Here is a 16111-nt window from a genome sequence, read left to right on the forward strand (position 1 = left end):
TTTCTGTGTTAAGAAATTGTAGTTTATATTTATTGATAGCAAAACATGACTCAGCAATGGTGTAACACTCTTCCCTCTCTAGGAGAGAGGACATCAAACAGCAACAAGTTTAGTTTAAAAAAACTAAAGGTGCAAGGGGGAAAAAACACAAGAAAAGTAGCTTATTGGATGCAATTATATTTTGGGTGGGGAGCCTGTAGCCTTCCAGATGTTGTGAAACTACAAATCCCATCCACCCTGCTGGCAAATGGAAAGCCAGAGCTCCAACCCTCCCCGTCCTTCCATTACATTTTCTTCTTTCTCTCTCCTACCTCGCCTAAGCACTTAAGACTAGAGTGTTGCTCCGTGGCTCCAGATTCCCATTCAAAAACTAGGATAGGACCCATTCACCCACTGGCTCTAATAATGTTGACATCCTTGCCTTCTTTGGGAATACCTCCTGGCCCCGTTTGCGTCATCAAAGTCCCCCAAAAAGCCCAGCAGCTCCAGGAATCGGCGCTCAAGAAGGCTCCGAAGACGGAAGAAGGCAGCCTTTTACTCCGTTGCCGAACCTGCCCCTTTCTTGTTCCTGGAAAAAGTGACCCACGCAAGATAACCCTGACTGGTCCTCTTCCCTAACAGGCAGCGGCTGCTGTGAAGAAGGAGGACCAGGGGTTAAAGGGCGCCCAGCTTGACCCATAAGCTCCTCCTTCTTGCTGTGGGGTATGCTGTAAGTTTCCAACCTCCCCGCAGCCTGTGAGGAATCTTGAGGAAAAGGGTTGCGGTTGGGTAACTGGCTTCTCCCACTGGGGACAGGAGACTGGGGCAGGTTCTTTTTCTTCTTTTTCCCAACGGGAATGGGGGGCGGTGGGACCGCCGGTGGGGACAGGGGGCTGACAGCCTCTGTGGACACTTGGACCTTGACGTTGTTCTTGAAGCGCTGGCGCCGGGTGCCCACATCCTTGTGCAGTGTTCCGTCAGCCGGCGGGGAGGTGGGAATATCATGGGATCTGGAGGGTTGTCCGCAAACCAGCTTTGCGCAGCTCCCCACCTGGGTGTCGCTCGTGGGGCCCTTGTCCGTGCCGGAAAGAGGCACCGGCGGAATAGGCCTGCTGAAATCCTTAGTGTTCAGGGATGAGCTCCAAAATTCTGGAGGCGGGGAATGAGGATGAAAAGAGAGAGAACAGAATGTGTTAAAAAGAGCATCTGCTGGGTGCTCAAAGCTCTAGCCTGGGTATGATTATCTTTGTCAGGCCAGAAAAAAAGAAGGAGGTGGAGATGCAAGGGTTGTGGTTGCCAGGCAACCACCGGGAGCGATCTGCATCCATCAGTGACTAATATTGTTAGGAAGCAGTTTTATAACTGAGCCACATCTGCACCTTTGTATTTAAAGTTGTCCCCACCAAAGAATCCTGGGAAACTGTAGTTTATGGTTGCTGAAAGTTATTGAGAGACCCCCGCCCCTCTTCCCCTCAAAAAGCTGCATTCAACAAACTGCAGTTCCCAGAATTCTTTGGGGGAAGCCACAACTGTTAAAGAGGCATAATATGGCAGAAGTGGCCTTGATCAGTAATGTTTTTTGGGGGGAATCATCTGGCTGGATGTGGCCTCCCAGACCTCTCTGTTTGGCCTTTGGGATTCCCCCAGGCCTTGCCTCTGACTTGCCCTGCTTCGCACCCCCCTTGAGTGTCTTTTGCCTGGCTGAAAATCTGCCCTAGAGCTCTTGCTTGGATGGAAGTCAGGGAAGGGAGGTGTCTCTGGAAACTTAAGCAAGAATATTGCTTGCCCCAAAGTGGAAATTACAGGAATTACCAACGATTGATGAGTGGCAGACGAAGATGGTGGAATATGCTGAACTTGCAAAACTGACTGGCAGGGTCAGAAACCAGGATGACTCAAGGTTTCAAAGAGATTGGAGTAAATTTGTGGAGTACTTAAGATTGAACCGAGGAAGTTTAAAAACACTAGTAGGACTGGAATAAACCTTTGACATAGTTTAATAGTGAAGTGGTAAAAACTGCGTGATGAGAATGGACTAGAAAACCTGCTGATGAGAGGGAGGGGAGTCGTAGCTCGGCAGAGCAATGATTGGTGTAATTTGTGTATAGATGTTAAATTGGCTGTAATTTGATATATTTGAAAATAAAAAAATTATGCAAAAAAAAGAAACTTAGTCAACTGTAGAATTTGTTGCTCCACCCACTTTTCCCACTGGCCCCACCCACTTTTGGTAAGTGGACCTCAGGAAAGAATGCAGCCTGGGAGATGGAGAAGGCTCTCCACCCCTGACATCTTCTGTCACTGAGCTGCATATCCCCCACCCCTGTCAAGGAGCCTAGGAGGTTAAAAGCCAGGCAGGTGTGTCTGAGGTGCTGAAGTGGGGGTGCTCTTTCAGGGGTTTGGTGCTGGATGGAGATTTCTACCACCGAGTCAACACTGAGCCACTCACCAAGCCCCAAGTGAGCGATGGCTTCCAGCTGCTGGCAGGATGAGGCCTCCCAGATGAGCAGAGGAAGGCGCAGAGAGAGAGGGAGGATGTCCCTTAGGCAGTGGGTGGGGGGAGGGAAGAAGAGAAAGTTTGTCAAAACTCAGCCAGAACTTTGAAGAAAAAACAATGCACCGGAAACCAGAACATTCAATTTATATATTTTTCTAAGCAGGAAATCATAGAATCATAGATTTGGAAGGGACCACGAGAGTAATCTAGTCCAACCTCCTGCAATGCAGAAATCTTTCATCCAACATGGGGCCATGAGCGTAGCCAGGATTTTTGTTAGGGGGGCAGAACCGATGTGATTGGTCAGTTAAGTATTTCTATTGTCTTACTTGATGGGTGGCAGCTGCCCCCTACCCCCCCCCTTGGCTACACCCATGACTGGGTCTCGAACCCACAACCCTGAGATTTAGCATCTGGAGAGTCACTCCCAACATCTGGATAGTCACAAGTTCCCCATCCCTGGACTACACTGACCAGCATTCCGGATTTTCAGGTGGTGTCTTTCACAGTCACACCTGGCCATACCTGCAATGATTGTGCTCAACCCCTGAGCCCTGGCACTTCCCCCCAAAGCTGACATTTTTAAAGAAAATGGTCAGGTAGAAGTACTAGACAATTCACTCAAGGACCTTCTCCCCTCACCCATATACCGTATTTTTCTGTGTATACGGTAGGACTATGTTTTTTTTTAAAAAAAAAAGGTTTAAAATTGGGGCTCGTTTTATACACGGGTAATGCTGAGGGGTGTTTTCTTAATTTGGAGTCCCCCATAATAGTCTTATACATGGGGGCGTCATACATGGAAAAATACTATATATATATATATAGAGAGAGAGAGAGAGAGAGAGAGAGAGAGAGAGAGAGAGTGTGTGTGTGTCTCGGTTGTAATCAAACCAACATAGGGGATAGTAATGGTCTCCAAAGAGCTGGCAAGGGTGGTGGGTCACAGGACGGCCACTTACGGGGTTGTGCAGTAGGAAGCAATGAGGTGCAGGAGGCTGGGAAAGGTCAAATCCGATCCCTCTAGGAAGATGACTGGAGAACAATAAGAAATGGATGGAGAAAAGTTAACCCTGGGCCAGAGTTGGGACAAATTTCCTCCCCTCCCCAAAATTCTCCTTCGTGAAAATTATTCCCAGAACACTTGAATAATCCCCCCCGATCATGCAGGGCAAACGTGTACACCACCCTCACCTGCGCGCTCCTGGCATAAACAACGGGTCGTCACAAAAGCCGGCGATGAATTGTCGGGGAGGCGTAAACACAGGACTTGACATTGCCGCGTATTTGATCTCCGCACTAAAAATGTCTGGGAGGAGTGGGGAGAAGGGGGAAGAGAAGCACGAAAGCAGGTTGAGGTAGACTATAACAGGGACACAGAGACAACAGCATCAATAGGTGGGAAGAGGTTCCAAATGCTAACTTTTTAAAAAATGCAAACACGGTAGGAAATAGAATATAATAAGAGAGAACGGCTGCATTTGGATTACCCTTTTTTTGCAGGTGGGATGCTGGTGTTGTAAATTTCCTGTATGAGCGAAGGGATTAAAGTAGAAGGCGTGTGAGGCCCACTCTGATTCTATGGCCACAAGGAATTCTGGGAACTATAGTTTGTTAAGGGTGCTGAGAGTTGGTAAAGGTAAAGGTACTCCTCACCGTTAGGTCCAGTTGCAGATAACTCTGGGGTTGCATGCTCATCTCGCTCTATAGGCCGAGGGAGCCGGCGTTTGTCCACAGACAGCTTCTGGGTCATGTGGCCAGCATCACTAAGCCGCTTCTGGCGAACCAGAGCAGCGCACGGAAACGCCTCTTACCTTCCCACCGGAGCGGTACCTATTTATCTACTTGCACTTGGACGTGCTTTCGAACTGCTAGGTTGGCAGGAGCTGGGACAGAGCAACGGGAGCTCACCCCGTCGCGGGGATTCAAACCGCCGACCTTCTGATCAGCAAGCCCTAGGCTCAGTGGTTTAGACCACAGCTAGGAGGCCCCTATTCCCCTCACAGCACTACATTTTCCAGAGTCGCCTGTGAAGACGGATTGACTGTTAAACCGTTCTGGGAGTTCTACCTTCTCACTTATGTGGAAATTGAGGCATCCAACAGGTGAAGCTGCCTCCCTCACAAATGCATTCCTACACTGCAGTCTGAATTTCAGACAGTCTCGTGCTTCCTGAATGGAAAGGAGCCTCTGTTGAAAGGAAAAAGTTGCAACCCAAGCCAGTGGGGCAGAGGTCACTTGGAGTATGCTCAGAAGCACTATTCTCATCAATCCTATGCTCCAAAGTGGGGTCCTAATGACAAAACCTGTTGGTCCTCACCCCGGGCGGTTCACTCTGAAGGATGTGAAGTGCAGCGGCCGAGTTGATGCCGAGCTGGAGCCAAACCGGCTGAGTGATGCGCAGTCGTCCCACGAGGCTGATGCTCCGGGGGGAGGCCACCGCCCCGTGCCGTGGGTTGGCATAAGGCTCAGGGTAGTCATAGATCGGGTTCCGAGTCATCCTGAGAGGGAACAAAAACCTCCCCTGAGTCCAGCGTGAGGAACTGAAAGGGGCGCAAACGACAGGCAACCCAAGAGACCTGCCCTGCTTAGCATGATTTTACTTTTATTCAATTTCATTTTTCCAAATTTGATTTTACAAATTCATTCACAAAAATGTTATTCTTGCAAAAGTTAGAATTTTACACAGGATTCTTCCAAATCCTAAGACTTCCCTCCTCCCCTCTGTGGGTTCTTTAAATAACTTTTTTTCTACCGCATATTATAAATCCATCTAGTTTACAGTCCTCCAGTGTATCCAGTGTATGATTGCAAGAGTTATTTAAAGCCTGCCAAAGAGCTCAAGTGTTTAGTCGTCTTTCAAATACAGTCTATATTTGCCCCATTCTCTGTTGAAGTTTTGCTCCTCCTGATTTCCCCGGTCAACCTTGCCATCTCTGCATAGTCCAATAATTTCACCTGTCAGTCTTACTTTCTTCCACTTCTATCCTGTGACATCACGTGTGTTGGGAGGAGGCTGCAAGGCCTGCTGCCACCGCAGGGAGGTCCTGCGAGGCCTGGCCCCTCAAGATTGGCGGGGGCTCAGCCCTGTCCCAACATATTTTGAGGGGTGTCCACAAGCCCATAGATTTGGTGCCTATGGCTTTTGAAGCACATTTGAAGCGCATTTCCCCCCTTCAAAGAATTATGGGCGCTGTAGTCCGTTAAGGTTTGCTGAGAATAGTAACTCTGCGAGGGGTAAATGGCAGCGCCAAGAATTCCTGAGGGAAAGAATGTGCTTGAAAGACATTGCTGTGTACGCAGCCTTTGAGTGTATACTTGTGGCTGAAATGTGACAGAGCACCTGGGACGTGGGAAGCTGTCTTGAATGGTGTCTAAAGGCTGGTCTGCCTAGCTCAGTATTGTCTATGCTGACTCAGTGGCAGACCTACAGTTTTGGGGCCCCGAAGCTCGAACTGCCCTGGGGGCCCCTTCGCAACCAGCAACAAGGCCTGTTGCTGTTATCGTCTTCGGTGGTGGTGTTCCACGACAGATCACCACACTTTTATAATATTGGTGCTACGGACTCAAACTTGTTGAAATATAGACAACAACAAAATTAGTCAATTAGATGGCTTTCCACAGGGTTATGCTTGGGAACAGTAAGTGCTCCACTGAACTGAAATTTCAGCCTTCACGACATAGGAAAACAGCCAAGTAAACAGCTATTTTGGTGGAGGAGGGTCAAGATATTAACCGATGTGCATGAAATTTCATATATAGCTATATAATCCCTAGTATAGTAAGATAAGACCTTTGGAGCAGGCATTTTTTTTTTTTTAAAAAAAGTTTTTTTTATGAACATGGGGTGGTCCGCCCCCTACGCCCCCACTTGCTACGCCCCTGTTTCCAGACGTATCTGGTTGGCTACCGCGAGAACAGGATGCTGAACTTAGATGGGTCTTTGGCCCTGATCCTCTTTTTATGTTAGATGGAGAAACAGCTCAGTCCTATCTATGCGATTTATTTTCCATGTTCTGCAGTAACCCAACAGGTTCAGATTACCCTTGCGTGGAAATACAAGGAGCACCTGTTGAGTTTCTGCAGCACTGGGGGTGTGGGTCACACCGTTTCTTTATTTTTTAAGCACAGGAGCATGCCAGGGAGGGGAAAGTTGCCACCCTCTGCAGAGACACAGCTGGATCGAACATGAATTGCAGGCGGGAGCCATCCTTGAGCTGTTACAAAACACAGCGGGGGCGAGAGGCGAGAAAGTAAGGCAGGCTATGAATCAGCTCCGTGGCATGAGAAGCTGCAATTTGGAGACAGGGGAGGAGCGCAGCATTGAGTGGATCACTTTCCAGCTGCCCTGCCCAACAAGGGGGAAGGAGAAGTCTGTGGAAATGGGCCTCCCGCTGGGGTGGGGAAAGTTAACCCCTTTGTCTTCACCCCCACCCCAAAGCAAAGCTGAAAAAGTGTCTTACAGCAGCTTCTCACTTTGGCTTAACCCCCTTTGTTCCATTTGCCACCTCTCCCACCCACAAACAGTCCCGATGCAGACTGCAAGTTCCTTAACCACCGCCACATGTATAAAGCACATGGCATTTCCCATGCGCTATCAATACATATTTTTTTTACAATAAAATAAGGCGGTTTCCTGACTGCAGGCTCAGCAATCGAAAAGGCATGACACAGAAGGAAAAGGAATGAGGAGGGAAGAGGAAAGCAAGCATGGGATAAGGGGGGATGGAAGGCATTATGGTTAAATCTCCCCCAGCCGCGATAATTCTTGCTTATGGCTTTCGTTTAGCTAGTTTGGCAGCTCACGGGAAAATAAAAACAGCAAAAAAAATACACAGAAAACTGCTTTAAAATAATAGCAATTAAAAAATCAAGGTAAAAATGAAATGGGCAAAGTAAATATCATAGAATGATAGAACTGTAGAGTTGGAAGGGACCCCGAGGGTCATCTAGCCCAACCCACTGTGATGCAGGAATCATACATGACAGAAGACCATTCAGCTCCGAGGGCCTTCTGGCAGTTCCCTCACTGCGAGAAGTGAGGCTACAGGGAACCAGGCAGAGGGTCTTTTTGGAGGTGGCACCCACCCTGTGTCAGATGTCAATGAAATAAACAACTATCTGGCTTTTAGAGGACATCTGAAGGCAGCCTCGTTTAGGGAAGTTTTTAATGTTTGAAGTTTTATTCTATTTTTAGTGTTCTGTTGGGAGCCGCCCAGAGTTGCTGGAGAAACCTAGCCAGATGGGCGGGGTATAAATAATAAAATTATTGTTATTGTTGTTATTATTATTATTATTATTATTATTAATGTGTGAATGAACTATATTTCTTAAAGACACAGCAGTCTCCCCTGTGCCTCATTCCCAAGAGCCCTGTAATCTCGCTCCTGCGTGGCAGAGATTGGGGTGACCAGCAACACAGGTGTTAGAAGTGAGATCTGTGTTTCCTAGAGGGGAAGGCCTGAGAACAGAAGTGTGCCTGAAGTGAAAACAGTGTGAGGTCTGAATGGCAGCACTCCTTGAGCAGTTCCGGGGGATGGACCAGCAGGAGGAGAGACAAAAGAAAGCAGCAAAGGCGGCAGCAGAAGACGAAGAAGTGACAAAGTCAGCGGCAAGCAGAGCGTGTGAGACAACAAGTGCTATATTCACGGCTGGCAATTCATAATAATAATACTAAACAGTCATCACGGTCTCCCCTGAGCTGCAGTTCACGTGGGTGGGGAAACCATGGGCCCTGGCAGTTCTCCAATGTCCTCTTCTCAAAACAAAATAAAAAATAAAATAAAAATTCCTTCCAGTAGCACCTTAGAGACCAACCAAGTTTGTTCTTGGTATCAGCTTTCGTGTGCATGCACACTTCTTCAGATACACCGAAACAGAAGTCGCCAGACCCTTAAATATAGTGAGGGAGTGGGGAGGGGTATTACTCAGAAGGGTGGTGGGAATGGGTGATTGGCTGATAGGTGTGGAAAACCTGTTGAAGACTGTTAACGACTGCAATTGGTCTTACAGGAAAAGGCAAGGGGTGAGATGGCTAAAGATAGCTTTGTCATGTATAATGAGATAAGAATCCAATGTCTTTGTTCAGACCAGGTCTCTCTGTGGTTTTAAGTTTGGTAATTAGTTGCAATTCAGCAACTTCTCTTTCCAGTCTATTTTTAATATTCCTTTGCAATAAGACAGCTACTTTGAGATCTTGTATAGAATGTCCTGGGAGACTGAAGTGTTCTCCTACTGGTTTCTCTGTCTTGTGATGCCTGATATCAGATTTATGTCCATTTATCCTTTGGCGTAGGTTTTGGCCTAATATAGAGAGCTGAAGGGCACTGTTGGCATTTGATGGCATACACAATGTTAGAAGATGAGCAATTAAATAGTCCTGAGATAGTATGTTTGATGTCGTTGGGGCCAGTAATGGTGTTGTCCGGGTGTATGTGGCAGCAAAGTACTCTTCTCAAAAGACCCTCCTAATGGAGCCTATAGGAGTTTCATTTACCTCCCCACTGTAAGCCTAATTGTGGCACAAGCGGGGGGGGGGGGGGGAGATCACACAGGTAGGGAAGGGTTAATCATTCTTTTCCCAGCTATGACACACAATCCCCAAACACACACACATCCACCTCACACAATATTGAGGGGTTTTGGGGGTGTATGGTGGGGGTGTGGAGGAACCTATCAGTACCATCTGTTAGAATGTCAAGCTAGGACTGATTCGAATCTCTTCCCATTGTGAGGCTAAAATGGGGAGGGGGGCAAACCTTGAGCTCCTCATGTAGGAAAGCGGGATATAAATGTAAGAAACATAAGAAAATGAAGTCTAACCTACCTCACAGAGTTGTTGGAAGGTGGGGACGGGCGGGGTGGGGGGGGGAAGAGAGCCACTCCAGGGGATGGGAACTTGTGCCAATTAGCCAAAAATGTTGGGCTCAGCTAGGCCAGGCTCCCATAGTACAGTCAGTAGAGCACGAGACTCTTAATCTCAGGGCCGTGGGTTTGAGCCCCACATTGGGCAAAAAGATTCCTACATTCATATAGGGGGCTGGACTAGTGACCCTTATGTCCCTTCCAATTCTATAATCCATCCCCACGACTCTTAACATGCACAGAGGGCGGGGCAGGGGTGACATCAACACAAGGCCAAAGATGAGGTGCAGAATCACATGCAAAGACATGTGGGAAGAGGGAAAGAGGAAGAATGATGTTTGTTTGCTTCTTTCCTCCCTCCCTCCCTCCTGACATCGTATAATTGGGGGCCCGGGATGCGTGCCTTTCAATTGGAGCTGAACAAAGCCCTGTTTGCCAATGATACACAAATTCTGGGCTGGGGAACTTGGTACCCTCCAAACAGTAGACTCAAACTCCCATCAGCCCCTGCCAGCAAGGCCAGAAGTCAGGTCAGGGATGGGTGTTTGTGTTGTGTTGTTCATGAACATGCCCTGGCCGGCCAGCATCCCACTCTTGAGCTCAGCAACCCAGGAACCAAACCTCCCACCCTTCACCAGTGAACAGCAGTAAGCCCGTTTCTGCAAACCCAACAGTCCTAGTGCCCAGGGACCATCTAAGATATCATAGCTGTGAGATGCCCCCCTGGGGACATGGGTAAGTATCCCGCTCAGTCCTACTCAGAGTAGTAGAACCCTTTGAAATCAATGACCGCGCGGCTGACTTAAGTTTTGATTTCAACGGGTCTATTAAGAGTAGGACTGAGCTGGATACAACCCTATGCATGCTGACTCAGGCACAAACCCCCACTGAGTTCTGGAGTAGGGGAGGGGCAGGTTAAGTAAGTTTAGGGTCAGGGCCAGTGTGGCTCAGCATGTCAAGGCTGGGATCTAGAAGACTTGGGTTCAAAATCCCCAGCTATGAAGTCTTGGGCCAGGCACAACTTCTCAGCTTAAGTCTACCTCGCAGGGTTGTTGTAGGATTAAAAACGGGGAGGGAGAAAGTGCTGTGCGCCACATCATATCCCTTGGAGGAAAGGCAGGATATAAAATACTGCAGAATAAAATAAAGCTTGCCCAGTGCCCCCAGACCCTAGCAACCCACTTAATCCGGAGTGACTCCCATTCTCTGGCTCCAGATACAGAAGGAGGCTTGTCCCTTCACCCTAGGGATGGGGGAACCGGCAACTGCTCCACACATGTTGCTGAAATCTAGCTCTTCACAGCTCTGACCATTGGCCATACATGCCGGCTGTTGGGAGCTGGGTTTGAACAGCCCCTGGGGGAGCAATGGGAGGCAAGCGGGAGAGTCTTAACTTTTTCCACCTCTGCCATGCGGCTGAGAATCCAGAGCTGGAAATGACCTCAGGAGTCTCAGCTCCCAGCTCCTTCCTGATCGGCAGCACACCCCTAGTACAATAACATCCCCGCAAAAATAAACACACACGCAGCACACTTTCTAGCAACGGGACTACAAAGGCGGACTCTCCACGTGACCAGCTGTATCCTTTAGACGACACTGCCCTCCCCGAAGCAAGGAGTCCACACAAACAAGGAAATCAACTGCTGCGGGGAGGCACCGTTGGCACCAGTTCCCAGCAATCGCGTTTGGTCAATAGAGGAAGGAATTCCCATCTACAGCCCCTCCCCCCTCCCCAATCCAGGGTACCCCAAAGCAAGCCCCCCTCCCCATCCTCGCCACTCACCTCTCGTCTCTCCGGCAACTCCGCGGCGTGTTCCTTTGCCTCTCCTATTGCACTCGGTTTCTCTCTCGGCTGCGCTCATCTCAGCTGCCTGAAGACGTCTTGGCTGAGATCCAGCTCCGGGGCGAGGCTTGGGCAAGCGGCACCGGGGAGGAGGGTGGGCTGGCACCTGGCTTTCAGCAACAAACTCTTACTTCATGGGCTGAAATCTTGAGGAGGCTGAGCTCACACCGCAGGGTTCCTGCCACGGAAGAAGAGGCTGGCTTTGTAAAATGCCAAGGAGCAGCAAGCAGATTTCACAGACTCGTAGAATGGGAGAGTTCAACTTGGAAGGGACCCCTGGGGTCATCTAGTCCAACCCCCTGCAATGCAGGAATCTTTTTGCCCAATGTGAGGCTCGAACTCACGACCCTGAGGTTAAGAGACTCATGCTCTTACCAACTGAGCTATCCGGGTCAGTTTGATTGGAAATGGAAAAAAAGAGAGAAGAAAGCACAAAAGGGGGAGTCTCTGAGCAAGTGCAGAGAGCCTTCCATGTTTCAACCCCCTCTGTAATAGCCTTTGCCAACCTAGGGCTCCCATGTTGATGAGATATGCAGCCAGAAACATCTGGAGAGTCCCAGATTGGCAAAGTTTGCTCCAGAAGGATTATTGTTTAGCAGGGAAGGTTCATTCAGATTCCCACTCCCATTTTTTTCCCCTTGCTACTTCTCTAGGTTTGTCAGGGAGCCCTAGAATGGAAAATCAGTTCCCAGAGTTCAGCTCCCAGTTAATGAGAATCACAGAATCGTAGGCTTGGAAGGGACCTGAAGGGTCATTTAGTCCAACCCCCTGCAATGCAGGAATCACAGCTAAAAAAGAGAGAAATAATAATAATGACTTTCCAAACAGTCTAAGTGGGGCAAGGAAGGCATCTTCTCCGAGTGCTACCTGGCCAGAGGTGCTAAACTGGAATCAAATTGCCATGCACTCTGTTGACAGTACAGTTTTAAAATTATGTTGAAAGAGCCAAAATGTTTCTTTCATTAGGGTAATAAAGAATCATTCAATTTCCAACACTTTCCAAACAGGCCTGGAAAATAACACGGCACGGAACCCTGGAAAACATCTGCCAGTTGGGGGCAATACTGAGTTAGTGGTTTAAACTAGCTCTTTATTCAGAATCGTGAGGACAATAATCTTTATGTCATTTTTAGGAGAAGGGCCACAGAACAGTTCCTGGTTCAGTCCCTGGCAGCAACAGGTAGGACTGGGAAAGAGACACTGTGTGAAATCCTAGACGGCAGCTACCGGTCAGTGCAGGCAAAACTAAATCCAATGGACAAGTGGTCTCACTTGTGGTGCCTCCAGACGACCTGTTTGCTGAGCATTCGTCCAGAATTGCTTGTGGGTTGACCATACACTTTCCCATTAATAATTTGTTCAACCTACACTTTGCAGTGCATTTCCCCATCACTTTCCAAACAGCAAAAAGTCAGGTTGTTTTTTGTTTTTGTTTTTTAAAGTGGATTTATTGTGCTAGGGTGGCAGAGCAATTAAATGTCTTTTAATTGCAGAAACCTACATTTCTGGCATGTATCTTTCAGCCCGAGAGCCACACTCTCTTGTGGACAACTGCTCAGTGGTGGGTGGGGCCAGAGGGAAAAGGTCAAAGGTTTCTGTGCATGCACTCTTCTTCTCCACATAGGCAAGTAAGAAGCATTGCAATTCAAGGACTCATTCCAGCCATGCCAAAACCCCTAAAGATGGCGTGGTGGAAACAGGGTCCATGAGGGGTGGCGCCTGGGGGAGTGTCCTGAGGCCTGAGCAGCATCCTGGGTGCAGGTGGGCAACCACCAGCTCAGCTGCCACCTGCAGCCCCTCGCTTTGTGTGGCCCCTGGTGTGTCCACAAGCTGCCCTAATCTTCTGCCCCAACGCAGTCCCTGTTTCCATTGCCTCTCTGGCTCCGCCCATCATTGCTGGTGGCTCCGCCCACTGCCGATATGCAGCCGCGCCCCCTGACAGGTTACCCCTGAAGGAATGTCACCCTCTACCAAAGAATATAGGTTGCAACTTCCATGAAAAGCTTGCGTTGCCCTTGCCAAGCCACCCACACATTTTATAAAGGAAGATCCCTACAGGGCAAAGGAGCAAAGGAACCCGGGTGCCATAGCTCATGCCCCAGAGCTCAAAACAAAGCAGAAGTTCTATTTGCCAGACACAAGTAGGGCTGAATGAGGCAGTTCCTAAGTATTGTTGTTGTTGTTCAGTCGTTCAGTCGTGTCCGACTCTTCGTGACCCCATGGACCAGAGCACGCCAGGCACGCCTATCCTTCACCACCTCCCGCAGTTTGGCCAAACTCATGTTAGTAGCTTCGAGAATACTGTCCAACCATCTCATCCTTTGTCGTCCCCTTCTCCTTGTGCCCTCCATCTTTCCCAACATCAGTGTCTTTTCCAGGGAGTCTTCTCTTCTCATGAGGTGGCCAAAGTACTGGAGCCTCAACTTCAGGATCTGTCCTTCTAGTGAGCACTCAGGGCTGATTTCTTTGAGAATGGATAGGTTTGATCTTCTTGCAGTCCATGGGACTCTCAAGAGTCTCCTCCAGCACCATAATTCAAAAGCATCAATTCTTCGGCGATCAGCCTTCTTGATGGTCCAGCTCTCACTTCCGTACATTACTACTGGGAAAACCATAGCTTTTACTATACGGACCTTTGTTGGCAAGGTGATGTCTTTGCTTTTTAAGATGCTGCCTAGGTTTGTCATTGCTTTTCTCCCAAGAAGCAGGCGTCTTCTAATTTCGTGACTGCTGTCACCATCTGCAGTGATCATGGAACCCAAGAAAGTGAAATCTCTCACTGCCTCCATTTCTTCCCCTTCTATTTGCCAGGAGGTGATGGGACCAGTGGCCATGATCTTAGTTTTTTTGATGTTGAGCTTCAGACCATATTTTGCGCTTTCCTCTTTCACCCTCATTAAAAGGTTCTTCAATTCCTCCTCACTTTCTGCCATCAAGGTTGTATCATCAGCATATCTGAGGTTGTTGATATTTTTTCCGGCAATCTTAATTCCGGTTTGGGATTCATCCAGCCCAGCCTTTCGCATGATGAATTCTGCATATAAGTTAAATAAGCAGGGAGACAATATACAGCCTTGTCGTACTCCTTTCCCAATTTTGAACCAATCAGTTATTCCATATCCAGTTCTAACTGTAGCTTCTTGTCCCACATACAGATTTCTCAGGAGACGGATGAGGTGATCAGGCACTCCCATTTCTTTAAGAACTTTCCATAGTTTGCTGTGGTCGACACAGTCCTACGTATAGCTTCCTGCAAAGCAGGGTCTCTGCAGTTGCACAGCGGCCTCATTACTTTGAGTTGCCTGTCGAGCATTCAGATGGGAACCTCTCATCCTAGCTAACAATGTGAGGTCAGGAAGGGAATTTCTTCATCTTCAGCAAAATATTTCATTTTGGCCTGATGCTGTTGCTGTTCGTTTTTTTTGTCTTCTTGAAGATCATCTTGGTCAAAGCCTCTGTTGACAGGTCTTCTTGTTTAGCCGCAATAAAGTTTTCCATCTCTTCTGTTTTAGCACCCGAGAGTTTCTCGTTCGTTTCTGTGCTTTCTGAGCAGCACTTGTGAGCAAAGGAGAAATGGGCAGGAAAGAGACAGAGCAAAGGTCTAGCCCAGCTTTGAAGAAGGAAGGAAGGAAGGAGCCATGGTGGGGAGCGGGAGGAAGGATCCGGTTGGTTGGTTGGTGGGAGTCAGGAATCCCTTTGAGTCTTTCTGCTCTTGCTCCAGCTGCCTCGGCCAATTCCCTGGCAAACACTTCTTAAGAACTTAAGGAGAGCCCTGCAGGATCAGGCCAAACGCCCATGCAGTGCAGCATCCTGTTCTCACAGTGGCCAGCTAAATGATTTTCGGGAAGCCTGAAACAGGGGTGCAGAGGAAAGGGGGTGCAGTGGATGCTGGCTGCCCCGGGTGTCACCACTGAGGGGGGTGACAAAATGCTGGGCGGTACTCACCATGGCGCCTGCAGCGCACCTGAGCCATGCATCCCTCCTGGGAGAGACGCGGGGGCTTGGGCACGCGCAGGCTCCGCCCTGCCCAAACGGTCCACCCCAGGTGCCCAAGCAGCTTCCTCCACCGCTGCCTGAAAGCAGGACCTGAGAACAACAACAATTCTCCCCACTTGCAATTCCCAGCAACTAGAATTCTGTTGCCTCTGGCAGCCGAGGGAGAACAAAGTCATTATGGCTAGTAGCCATGGATACCCTTACCCCCTCCATGAATTTGATTAATCTTTTATATCAGTTGCCTAACACACACACACACACACACACACACACACACACACACACACACACGGCTGGGCAATTATATATCTCCAAAACCAGTTTGAAATCCATTTTGTGGTATCAGTTTCATAATTTTTGACCTGGCAATATACCGCAGATCATGATGTTTGGGTGTGTGCTATGCGAAAATCACAATGTGGGGAAAAACCTTGAAGCCAGGCAATGCCTCTCCATTATTTCAGACATCGTGATCTATCGGTATATCATGATTTTTAGCTGGTGATATATCACGATGTTGAAAACCAGTTATCGCCCAGCCCCAGCCCTACGGTTAGCCTCTATAATAGTCCCATCCTTACGTCGGACATTGTGATTTATCTATATATTGGGATGTTTAGCTGATGATATATTGGGTTGCTGAAAACCATGTATTGCCCGGCCTTACAGATACCACCACCACAGCCTCCCCAAAAGTTAACAGGGAAGTGGTCAGGACAGTAGTAGCCATCCGAATGTTTGGAACTTCCATCATCCCCAGCAATAATCTGAGGACGATGGAAGTTGTAGGGTCTGTGATCTGCCTTCTAACTGCCATCTCTCCCTCCCCCCCCCCCCACCCAAAAGCATCATTTCCTCCCTTCTCCCTCCAAACAAGCAACCTCAGAGACAGCTGGTCTCAAAATTAAAAAGACAGGCCTGGAAGCTGGAGG

At 48.5% G+C, this 16111-nt stretch overlaps 1 protein-coding gene across 1 annotated transcript; it reads right to left on the bottom strand.

Annotated features, from left to right (window-relative positions):
* Positions 1 to 11302, bottom strand: RIN1 (Ras and Rab interactor 1). Its single transcript, XM_033135994.1, has 6 exons — positions 11124 to 11302; positions 4797 to 4977; positions 3671 to 3785; positions 3439 to 3511; positions 2429 to 2520; positions 1 to 1128 (listed from the first exon to the last, which is right to left on the bottom strand). Exons 2-6 carry the CDS (start codon positions 4974 to 4976, stop codon positions 500 to 502), a joined length of 1089 nt encoding a protein of 362 aa, XP_032991885.1. The 5' UTR covers position 4977; positions 11124 to 11302; the 3' UTR covers positions 1 to 499.
* Positions 11303 to 16111: the final 4809 nt, after the last annotated feature.

This window comes from Lacerta agilis, chromosome 17 (genome assembly GCF_009819535.1).
Source record: "Lacerta agilis isolate rLacAgi1 chromosome 17, rLacAgi1.pri, whole genome shotgun sequence".
NCBI lineage: Eukaryota > Metazoa > Chordata > Lepidosauria > Squamata > Lacertidae > Lacerta > Lacerta agilis.

Bases quoted from the DNA above. Each gene is read 5' to 3' on its own strand.
- RIN1 (XM_033135994.1), bottom strand. From the start codon at position 4,976: ATGACTCGGAACCCGATCTATGACTACCCTGAGCCTTATGCCAACCCA. The intron at 3,512-3,670 runs GTGAGGGTGGTG...ATTGTTCTCCAG, and splicing joins TTTATGCCAGGAGCGCGCAG to TCATCTTCCTAGAGGGATCG. The intron at 1,129-2,428 runs GTGAGTGGCTCA...CCCCGCCTCCAG, and splicing joins CATCGCTCACTTGGGGCTTG to AATTTTGGAGCTCATCCCTG.